This window comes from Buteo buteo, chromosome 13, assembly GCF_964188355.1.
Source record: "Buteo buteo chromosome 13, bButBut1.hap1.1, whole genome shotgun sequence".
NCBI classification, from domain to species: domain Eukaryota; kingdom Metazoa; phylum Chordata; class Aves; order Accipitriformes; family Accipitridae; genus Buteo; species Buteo buteo.
The window spans coordinates 30,697,828-30,710,584 of record NC_134183.1 but is presented as its reverse complement, the minus strand read 5'-3'; the positions used below and the strand labels follow the sequence as shown (position 1 = coordinate 30,710,584).

The 12,757-nt window shown below is 36.0% G+C and overlaps 1 protein-coding gene across 8 annotated transcripts in view; it reads right to left on the bottom strand.

Annotated features, from left to right (window-relative positions):
• TCF12 (transcription factor 12) overlaps window positions 1–12,757 on the bottom strand; it is a 174,947-nt gene that overhangs the window by 68,761 nt on the left and 93,429 nt on the right. For all 8 annotated transcript variants that reach the window (XM_075045357.1, XM_075045358.1, XM_075045360.1 and 5 more), the window contains one exon: window positions 6,141–6,205. In XM_075045357.1, the coding sequence (XP_074901458.1) occupies window positions 6,141–6,205 (65 nt within the window). The remainder of the gene's footprint in view (window positions 1–6,140; window positions 6,206–12,757) is intronic.

The window sequence follows — 12,757 nt, the reverse complement described above, 5'->3', positions numbered from 1 at the left end:
GAGTCATAGCAAAGGTGGAAGATGGTTGAGTTTGTTCCAACTTACTTCAACAATCAGGGAGAAGTCAGCTAATTTTTTCTCCAACGTACTACCCAAGTAACAGCATACATTTAAAGTAATTTAAGAAACTCAAAACATGCTCTGAAGATGCACAAAGGCCACTACATCTATCTTAATATTCCAGTGAACCATTTTTTTTTCATGATAAAGAAGAAATTGGGAAATCCTGTAAATTTTTCTGAAATTATGTTTTAATATGTTTACTTGAAGTATATTCCCATAAGGAGCACTAAGTATGGTGCTAATGTGCATAAAATGCTGCTGTCATACTGCAAAATTCAGGCTAATTCAATAATGCCTGATGTGCCTTACATCATGTTGCAATGATGCAATAATATGCTGCTAAATGAGTCACCTCACATTAGCTTCACAGCAATAGCAGAGCTGATGGCTATTGAATGGAAGATGGTGTAGCAGTATTACTGGAAACACTGATGGACCAGCTTTCTATTGGAAATTTTTTCTTCATTAAAAAAAAATATTCTGAAGCAGCCTTATTTCTTACCAATATGCACAAAACTTATATAATGATAGTGGCATAAATGAGTTTAAAATCCTTCTGCCACTACTAAATACAATATATATAGTATACACAGTATCATGTAAATTCTTCATATGATCTCTATGTAGTAATATATATATTTCATACTGCATGAAATATAGTAGCATATGTATATCTACCATGTACTATATAGAGTAGTACATATTTTATGCAGTATTGTACATATAATTTTACATAGACTAAGTTAAATGTATTTAGTAAATATAATCCATAACTCCTTCCAGCATTCATGTATTCTACAGAACTATCATCAATTAAACTTTTTTTCTAAATGGATTTTGTAACATTTAAAGTGTCCCATCATCATATAGAACATACAGATTAGAGAGTTAGAAAAATAGGGTAAATTAAGATCCGTCTCTTTATAGAAAGGTTAGACTTTAAACAAAAACTGGTGAATGCCTCTTCAGTTCTTGCCTAACATCCATTACATTTAGCACTCGATTTTATCTCCTTTCTCGTGCATGGGATAGTATGCAGACTTGAAATTATGATGAAGGGAAGGTAAATGTGTTATCTCCACATGTCGAAAAATCCATAACGTCTATTTTTCATGCATGATTGTTTAGAATTAAAACAGAATATTTAGGGGATAGTCACAAATAATTTACTATCTTCATCCTACCGATGCCAGTGGGGAGAGACAGACTTTGCCAGGCACATGAGAACAGGCACTGTTAGGCTAAAGGTGTATCCCCCTCTCTCTATGCCGATTAGCTGGGGCACTTACAGGCTCATGGGGGTAAAGTTAGCTTCTGTGAAGACCCACAGAAACAATTAGAAGAATTAGTCTAACAGCCACACATGTATTGCACATTTATCTCAATTTCACTTTGAAAATACCACAGATTCCTGGCTTTCTTAGAGCTCAGACCTGTCAAAGCAATGTGCAGTGACAGCTGGGTACCTTTTTGATGATATTGGAAATGGGAGTCATACATTCAGTATCTGAAGACTAATCTCATTTCTTTTACAGAAGCTACAGTTCTCAGTATTAAATTACACAAATGTGAAGAAAACCCTTTTTACTACAAGAAGCCTTCTGAAAACTTAATCTATATCTGATTTAAGATTTGTGAAAAGACGCCCTTCCCAAATCTGCTATTACACAGCCCACAGGAATGGTGGAAACCCACACAAAAATCACAAACACACACACAGACCCCCCCACACTCCAATTCAAAGACAGAAATAGAGATGTTGTGTCAAGCCATGTAGCATTGCATTTCATTCTGATAGCAAAATATAGTTTTTACATTTCTTCTAAAAGCTGTTGATTCTTTGTTCAGGTAAAAGTTTTTGATACTCATCTAAACCAGCTCTGCATAAGCCTCGACTTGTCATCTTACCCATCCATTTAGAGTCTAGATACTGTATGAACATCAGAGAAAAAAAAAGGCAGTAAGAGTTGGAAAGATGCAGAATATAGTGAAGACCTGTCAGAACGAGAAGGAGTATGCAGTAAAGTACAAATAAAGCCAAAAAAGGAAGAGGATTCAGAACTTTATTGCAAAGCACTAGACAAGCACAGGTTTTAATGTAGCACAAATACACCATTAACCTCATTAACACTAAACCACATAAAAAACCACAGCTTAAGACAAATGCAACTACCTTATTCAACACTGTTACTTGCATGAATGGGCCCAGTCCAAAGTGCTATACTCTAAGATGCTCCTTTTTGGCTTGCTTAAAACACCTAATGGAAATAAAATCTGAAAGTATGCACTACCTCTTTGGTAAAGTATTAATAAATTATTCATATTTACATTCTCGTGACTATGTTATACCTGAATCACATTTCTTAGTTGCTTAGATTTTTAAGCTACACTGAAAATCAATGACACTTAAACTCCTACAGCCTAAATATAAAGCCTGTAGGTAGCTAACAGTCCATACAAATCACTGCTTAAATAATTTTCTGTAAAGGGTGGGAAGTGACAGTAAGAGTCTTAAATATTTCAGTTGATAGTGGTCTTAAAAATTTTCATTCCAGCCCTCTGTAAACTTAATAGGAAGTAAAAATTAAAACTCGTCACACATCCACACCAGGTCATTAATGCCATTTACCCCAATGACATATGGAAAGAACTCTGGTAAGAGAAGAACAGGTTAGAGACTATTTGGAGAAGTTAGGTATTTTCAATTCACCTGTACCCAATAAGATACTCAGAAGACTGGCTCTTGCCATTTGTACAATTTCAGAAACCTTAGCCACTGTTTTTGAAAACTCATGGTTCAGAGAGAGTGCGGAGACTACAAACAAATGAGGTTTGGTTTGTTTGTTTCAGGGAGGAACAAAAGCAGTGGCTTATAATTGCTCAACATTTTAAATTTCTTTTTTTTGGAAGAATAATCGAAAAATAGGCTGCAAATGCCAGAAGATAATGAAGAAGTGATATGTATTCAGCTGGAATAAAGTACATAAAACCAATCTCACTTCCTTCTCAGCATAAGAGATGTTTTAATAAGGCTTTTACTACTTTCACAGGTGAACTAAGGAACCAAGGACAACTAAAACTACTGCTGAATACAGAGCATAGCTGTTGAAAAACAGTAGCTAGGAGTTCATGATCAAAACTGGCTGAACGTATTAACTGAGACTTTGCAGGCATCTGTTTTGGGCATCATTCCACCTCTAATTTAGTGACTTGGATGAAAAATGAAGACCACATTTACTAAATTCACAAAGCAACCCAGAAGGATCTACAAATGCAGTGCAAGCCTGGAATTGAAAACTGCACTGAAATTTAGAGAAGGTAGAAGCCATGTGTTAAAAAGTAAATAGCATTTTTGCATATGGAACCTGTAAACTGAAAAATATAGGCTGAGGAATGACAAGCTGGCCAGCATTACCATAACAAGGTATTGGGAAATTTTAGACCATCACCAATCAAACAAGTATCAAAGATTAGATATTTTTTATGCAAAAAGGCAAATACCACATGGCAAAAAATTAACAGTGTTGCCAGAAAGATCCAAGAAATTTCTTTTTGCCATAATGGTAGGGCTTTAGATGAGGTACTTTACCTAGTTTAAAACACTGGAATTCCCTCAGGTTGTGAACCTACTGGAGAACATCTAGAGCAGAGCATAAGCTTTTCTACCAATATTTCAATCTGAGATAGACCCTGTTACACAGCTGCTATTAAAAAACATACCTGCACTATAATCTGCACTAAACACACCAATGTAAAAATTAAATCCATCTATGTCTTATCTTTTCTAAGGACTCCTTATCATCTTAATAATCTACTGCATTTCCAGCCTCTACAGACTTAAAAGATTATAGATTCTTCTCTGTGCCCACTGTCTGTAAGACAACAGTTAGATGCTTTAATTACAATGATATTTAGATAAGGCATCAGGGAATCTTTTTAAGAGTAAGTACATTTAAGTAATGGAAAACAAAACTCAGTGTGGTCATGCAGTCTCCTCCATCTCTAGAGGTTTTTAAGAATTGACTATATGAGCATCTGTCAGAGACAATGCAGCCAATTCTTCATTCAGATTGTCAAAATGACCTCTCAGGATCACTTTTGACCTTCTCTATGATAGCTTTCAAACACTGCAGCTACAATGAGAGCTTATTTCAGGCACTGCCATGGATTTATGAAAAATACAAAAAAAACCCCAAAAGATTCAGAAATCCCACCATGTTCCAAGCTAGCAAATGATTTCAAACGCTGTCAGATTTAACTGATAAGACCAAATTAAAGTACAAAGTGTAACTTATCACATAAATTTAAATTGAATTAAAATTTAATTGAAAGTTAACTCTATGATCATTTTCTATTACCCTGAATATAAAACCAAAACAGATTTACCTACAATAACATTTTTCCACATAAACTAAAAATGTTTAAGAAGGAAGAAACTGTGGGAGAAGAAATAGTAGGAAGCTTATCAAAGGAATAAACTGTATTAGAAGTGATGTTAATAGAAACAAATATGTATAAGATTTTAGCTTTAAAATACCTACATGTAAAAAAAATTAATATTAAATGGTACCAGGTATAAACAATTAGGAGATATAAAAGTATTTTCCCAAGTGAGAAGCCAAACAACAAAAATTACATTCATTACTGCAAAGCAAAATAGAATTTTACATAAAGTTAACAGAAACCCATTTTCCGACACAGAACATCAACTTAATGAAAGAGTAATGTGGAAATTAATTTGCTTCCAAACTAACATCAAGTTTAAGTTATTATATTTAAATACAGTACCTACGGAGTTATTTGAACAATAGTAATAACACTAATACAATGTTCTACTGTCTAGACTGGCAATGATGTGAAGTCCATAACATGAACTTAAAGAGGTATACTGCTTTTTGTGAGAATATTACTGAAAGCTCACCCCTACAATTACAAATGGTCTTTGTTTGTCACATCTGTGTTGCAGAGAAGTAGTAAGACTGTGAGAATGATCCTTTCTTAATAGGGGAAGTGATGTTAGGACTGCATTGCCACATGGTGCTGCCCATTCACACTTCCCAAACTACTGGTTAAAAGACTCAAAACCAAGATGTCAAACTCACATGCGAAGTTTTATCCTCCAGGAGAGATGTTCCTAAAAATATCAGTTCAAAGCAAATAGTCTACTGACAGTAAAATTAAAAAAAGATTCCTCTTTGAGAAAACAAGCATAACAAATTAATTTCTTAGAATTAAAAACATTATATATTTTTATTTAAATCTCTGTCAACAAATACTGAGTGTAATCAAATGCTAAACATACTTTTTATACACTCAAACCTCCTGTACATTCAAAACAGACTTAAACAATGTTCAGTGGAGTATTCTTAATGCCGCTTATTAGAAATAACATGGAAAAAAAAATCACTCTAAAATGAAGATTTAGAGACATAAAAAGAAAGTTTTCGTAATTAAAAAATGTATTATCAAGCCCACAAAATAATACAGTATTATACTGGATAACCTAATTGTTAAACATTGAAAGCGTAGTAACAGTTTTCCTTTAAAAATGCACATGATCTCCACCAGGAGTAACAGTTAACTAACAAACTATATTCACCAATTACTGGTATTTTTTGACCCATTATATGTGAAAAATGTGCGTTTCACAGACTAATCCTGATGTTCAGTCAGTACTGGTCTACAATTCTGTTTGCAGACTTGGGGAGAGGAACAAATAACTACAAAGAATAAGAAAACTAATTTCACAATGATCTGTAGGAAAGACGTGATACACACAACTGAAGCACATTGCTTAATATGTTCAGACTAGTAACAACCTCACTTTTACTAAAAACTTAGGACTTCGCGCTCATGAGCTACAGAACCAGTTCTACTTGCACATAGCAAAAGTATCCCCTCTAAGCAGATGTATGCAAGTGCAAGGCAACTTGACCACACAGAACCCAGAAAATTTATTCTGCAAATTGTGGAAGACATTCTTGTTTGTTATGTTTGGTAGCCTGACACATTCAAGTAACTTAAACTAAATTTTAGTTAAGATTATGCCATTTGCTTTCAATCATCACTATACTTACTTGACAGCCTGGTAACCCCGTATCTCTACCATACAATGGAAATGGACCTCTATCTGAGGTTTTTCCTATAAAAGAAAGACATTGGAAATTAGGTTCTTTTTAAAATCTGCTAGATATTTGTATCAGTTGTCCTTATAAATGCAATTCAGAAAATCTGTTAGCATCATAGTGAACTTATAAAAACTAAGCTGCATGAATAAAAGTGGCTTTTATACATCTGTGTTTAACACACTCAAACAGCACTACTGTAATAGATGACATACCTAATCCCATTTCCTACATAACCAATCAGTAAAAAAGAACTACTGCGATTTTTTATTGTTATAAAATATCCCTATCAGTATGTTTACATAAAAAGGGTAAAGGTCCAGCTTCACTTTCATTATCAATAAGCAAAGGTAGAGACACCTTCAGACATTTCTCCTTCCTACATGAAACTAACACATAGCTGGTATCATCTTAGAAAATGAATATACTAAGCAGTAAAATAAAACCAACAAAGCAACATGAAAAGTGAACAAAAACTTCAATTCAGAACAACAAGAAAACCCACACCAAACTTAAACCGTGGCTGAATCATTCAGCTCTTGACACTCATCCCTTAAATCCTTAAAAATCCTTTCATCTCATGTACATTCCAGTTGGGTACAAAACTCAAGCAATACAACTGGTCAAGACAGCAAAACAGACTTCTCTCTTCTACCATATATACAATATTTGCCTGTAGGTAGCACATACTGAATATAGTGCCTTATGCAGAGTGGTTGTTCTCTGATGTTGCTATCTGAGGTCACAAGACAGTAGCAATATATTTGTCAATTCCAGAAAAACTACTTAGTGCTGTATTTGTTGGTTATGCCACCAAACTGGCATGTTCATATATTAAAACTTAGTGTGAAAGTTCTCCAGTAAGGCTCAGAAGTTTATCAAGCAACTTTTTTAAAAAAATCTTGAAGTCTCTGCTGAACAATGTCAAGAATCAGACAGTTATCAAGTATGTGCATAACAAAACACCAAGTGCCTATGCCTGCCCCAGTTATGACACAGTTATAACTATGAAACACCCCATAACACCACTCAGAGTATTATCCAAAGGTAAGCAGTAATAAGCCATGATGCCTATCTATTTGAAAATGAATGTCATCTTGTACAACCAGGCATTCCCTTTTGTAAACAATGCATGTGTCATCCAGCCCTCATAAGAAGAAAAAGTAGCCTTTCTTATACATTCCCATTTCAGTGACAAATAGCTCCATGCTATTGCAATTGCACTTCTAAAACAGTACTTCCTTTGGTTTTTCTTTTTTTTTCCTCTTATTACCAAAAATCCCTAAATGTCATTTTGTAAGAGGAAAAACTAAAGTATGCTTATTGTTCATTTAAAAAGTGCATCTTGTATGAGCAGAGAGGAAGAGGAAGTTTGAATCTCTTGGAAAAATATCTCTGCAAGATTATCATCCTGATAACTATGGGTAGTCCAGTCAACCATAGTCTGCTTGAAAAATGGCAGCTCTGCTGTAACAAAGGGAGGAAGAAAGTTAACATTTTTCTGCTGAAGCAATTTGCCTCTAACAGCTATTGGGCACCAAGCAAATAAAATACCTAGCATGCAAAATTATATGAAGTAGGATGAATCATGCTGTTCATATTAAACCAGACTCAGCATTTTCTTTCCAGAAAATGAGAATCTTACACCACATAATAAACAACTTCGACTGAAGTATGCAGTATTTCAGGCAGGCTTTAAAACAAATATTTGTACAAGAGTCAATTACAGAGACTAGAAAAATTATGATTTAAATTATGGTTTGTGTAGCAAGCAAAAAACTGTTAGATAAGAATGCATAAAATCATGTTATTTAAATGTTATCACTTAAAAAGTTTGGCAGGTTCATACTAAAGGAAAAAAGCTGACTAGGCTAGCCCAATCTATACTAAATTTGGTTCTAAGAAATGAATGAGAAAAGTCAAGGCTGCCTGACATTGCACTGCCTAAATATTTATCAAGAATTAGAACTGGATTAACTTAATATTTAACCTGTGTTCTAATGGCCAGGCTTTTCAATGAAGGGTTTGGAAAGCAACCTAGGATCAAGTACAAGACGGTGCCTTTTGTATAGAGAATCTCCCAAACACATTCCCAGGGCAAACACTCAGATACAACTCTCAAACCTGCAGTAGTGTCAAAGGTACACATTTTTAAACAACAACAAAAAAATCAACAGGCACACACTACAGAAACACACATTGAGCCCACACACGAGTCCTGTTCCTGGTTCTGTCTTGTACTGTGGAAGCACACGCTGTTGTGCCTTTTTCAAGACTGGAGCACTGTGCGAGCAGCACGATCTTCACATTCACATAGCAGAAGGACGGGAGAGAGAAGATGAGCTGTCCCAGGCACCGCTAGAGCACATCTGTTACACTGCTCGTGAGAGAAGAGGAAGGACTCCATCAACAGGCCCTGGAGCTTCACGGACACTACACTGAAAGGTTTCCCAGCATCCTGCTGTCTGGCAGTATCACGTGATGGTTTCACTATCAACACAATGGAAAAGTGAAAGAGTATTGACTACAAATCGCCTGTTATTTCAACACACTTCAGCTGCTCCAGTCTAGGCACAATGCTATTCTCACTATTTAAAGCCTTGTAAGAAAACATCATGGGTAGTGTTTACTTATCAAAAGAAAGAGAAAATACTTATCAACTACTCCATGTAGTAAGTGAGTCAAGTACTTGAAAGGCGGGTAATGTCAAGTTTGAGAAGACTTCCTCATTGGTTTAACAAATAGGTAGGTCCCATACATAATGTCTGATCAATGCTCCGGCAGTCTCTGGCATCCAATAAAGTTCAAACACATAGCCAAATATATCAAAGCAGAATGCCTTCGGTGGTTTTTAGCTTATCAAATACCTTTCTTAATTACTTAGATTCTCTACAGATTGACAGAAGAGCATAAAAATGTAGAGGTTACTGTAAAAAACAAACTTATTGGAATATGAGTGCTTATGAGCATGCAAACGTCAGAAATACAGTGACACTGAAAGCCAAAGCAGACCCTGAAATGTCTTGCAGGTTTACCCCACAAGATCTGCTGTTGAGTATGTGATACCCTCTGTCTGATCATGCCCTCTCCACCCTCTGTCAAGAGGGTCTTGTCTCAGTCAGTGCTCACTACACAGATGGAAATATTATCTTTTTTTGTTATAACTGGAAATTCAGAAACATTAATGCTCAGCATTAAGGAGACATGAGGAAACTCACTACAGCACCCAACATTAATTGGAAGGAGAGGGGTATGCAAACACACTATTAAATGACAAAATCCTCATTGAATGTTTTCATTTGCACAGGTTTGTGTAAACATGGCTGTAAGGTAGTGTGTAGACATACCAGCTGGCAAGGTAAAGTAATGACAAAGTGAAATTTATTTCCTCTTCAGATCCTATGTTATTTTCACAAAATATTCATGAGAAGTAAAGCAACTTTAGCCAGTTTTCTCAGTCCCAACACTTCCCATCAGACCTGTGCAGAAGGACTTCCTACACAAAGCAATTGTGAATCATCAGCTCCTTGATCACCTTTATCATGTACCTCCTGACTCATGTTTCAAAAGTTATATGCTGTTTTTTTAGAAACAAATCTATGCCTTACTTACAAAGTAGCATCATGGAAAACTTTCTTCAGGTTATATTTCAGTGGCTCTATATCCCAGAGTTTTGTCTTCCAAATGGATTTGAACTAAAGCAATGGACACTTAAAAATCATAGAATCATTTAGGTTGGAAAAGACCTTCAAGATCATCGAGTCCAGCCATCATCCATGCCCACTAAACCATGTCCTGAAGTGCCTTGTCTACATGCTTTTTGAATACCTCCAGGGATGGTGACTCCACCACTTCCCTGGGCAGCCCATTCCAATGCCTGACAACCCTTTCAGTAAAGAATTTTTTCCTAATATTCAAACTAAACCTCCCCTGCCTCAACTTGAGGCCATTTCCTCTCGTTCTATCTCCAGCCACCTGACAGAAGAGACCAGCGCCCACCTCACTACAACCCCCTTTCAGGTAATTGCAGAGAGCGATAAGGTCTCCCCTCAGCCTCCTTTTCTCCGGACTAAACAACTCCAGTTCCCTCAGCCGCTCCTCATAAGACTTGTGCTCCAGGCTCCTCACCAGCTTGGTTGCCCTTCTCCGACATGCTCCAACACCTCAATGTCTTTCCTATAGTGAGGGGCCCAAAACTGAACACAGGTGCAGCCTCACCAGTGCCAAATACAGGGGAACAATCACCTCCCTGCTCCTGCTGGCCACACTAAAATAAAATGATTGAGTTGGATATATACATAATGTTAAATCTGCACTGATCAACTCACAAGGCATTTGAATCTTTTAATAACTTGGAATAAGTTTTGGTTTGGTTTGGTTTTTTTTAAGTAAGTTTCACATGTTTTCATCAACAAAAACTTTAATGACCTAGTTGCTGTCTAACAGGCTTAAAGCCCAAGGACTACAGAGTTAAAAGAAACTCAGCCAAGGAAATCCCACCAAGCATTTTGAACCGCAAGTACTTCCTAACTTCATAAACTTAAAACCTTGAAACATTCTGTACCAATTCAACTTTAATAAGCATTTAGTAAATAATTATTTTTCTCTTGCAACTGCTTGTCTAAATGTGATATGCTCACAACTTAATATAGCTTTTGAATACTACACAAGGAATTGTATTCCATAATAAATCTATCTGTATAACAGCTGTGCAGCCTAAATACTCTTAATACAGAATGAACCGAAACAGCAAGATGCAAAGTGATAGTGAGCTGAAAACAGCACTACATTAACTCAGTAGTTGAGGACTACTTCAATGAATGTGCTATAAATGCCTGCCAGTAGTAAAACAGCCTTTTCCCACTGCTTCTAGATAATGCTTGGTTTATGAGAGGATGACAGAACATAACTCCAAAAATTACTTCAATTCCCACAGAATTAACCCTTTACAAACTAAAGATCTTTCTATGCATTGATAAAAATTTATTTGGTTGGCAATATGGAAAGCACCAACATTTTTTTAATGAAGCAATATTTATCACCCAGTATGAATACCACAGTGACCACAGCTGGCAGCTGCTCTGTTTGTCAGACATGAAGTATGTCTGCCCTACTTGCACAGAGAATCATCTTTCAGTGAATCTTGAAGCATGTTTTTACAGTTCCTAATCATCATTTCATCATTGATAACACTGTTAACCAGTCACAACAGATAGCCTACCCAAAAGTTAGTTTATAACAAAACATTGGTGATACCTTTGAGAATTTAAAAAGTTATTAAACTGGTGTCGGTAGATGTGGCTAGCAGTCAATTTTTATACTGTTTTCTCCCCATCCACATGCAGTAACAAAGTATCCAGCAACAAAATACCCGTCTCTGTTATCCACAGAATTAACACATTCAAATAATTTTTCAATATGCAGACCCAATACGACAAGGAACAAGCTGCACAAGCTATACTTACAGGTGCATGTGGATAATGCAAGAAAAACATCCAACAAAGTAAACATTCTTCTACAACTCTTAATATCACTTTCCAACTTATCACAAAGTAGAAAGAAAGTACGCAAATTTTATAGAATAACATCCTTGCTGCCTCCAGTACAGGTCCATTCGTTACTTTTTCAAATTTTGTTGATGTTAAAAATTCTTATTCAGCAATTATTCAGTACAGTGAAAAAAAATTTACATTTGATTAAAATGGAAAACCAGCTCTTCTCCTTGGATTTGGTGTGCTGCCGCCTTCTTAGAGGCAAGACTGACTGACACATGCAGCCATAAAAGTTTTACTACATATCTAGACATTTCCCAAAGCACCGGAGGAATAATTTCTTCCTCTTCTACTGCTGTATAGGCCTACTCATTAATACAGGCTGTCACAGTTTTAATATCTGTCTTATACCTACAATCTTACCTCTAATATTTTAAAGGTACATAATACCCGTGTATATATTGTGAATACATGTAAAAATATTACGCACGTTTTTCCTTTTAATAATGGTGACCAAAACACATGGAAATGAAACAGAGAAGCAACACAATTTGAAGAAAGTGCATAAAACAAATGACCTCCTATTCTCTTCACAACAATTTGTTTAAGTATTATTGGCTAACATGTGCCAAGCACGCTGCTGGCTACACTGAGGATGTTTAACAAGCCAGTGCCAAGAAGTGCAGCTGCTGGACTTGCAGCACCCTCCTCCTGTTCATCCCAAGCCAAATTACTCACTCAGCTACGAACAATGAAGCAGCAACACAGGAAAATGCCAAGTGCAAGTGAGATTAGTGATAAACTACAGGATCCCTACAGAGGTCAGTGATTAGCAGGTCCCCAGTTGTAATCACTTTCCCAACCTAGCCTTTATCTCACCATACGCTCCATCTTAGCTCAGTCGTCTTCTGACTGCAAGCAGCTTCCCAATCAATAACCCTTGAAGTCTTGCAAACTTATCGACACTGTCTTATCTTTTAATAAAGCAGTCAAACCTACATACCATGAATTGTCTGCAAACTCCTAAACCAAATTTTGAACTTTAAGATTAATAAGCGATTCATACCTAACAAAATC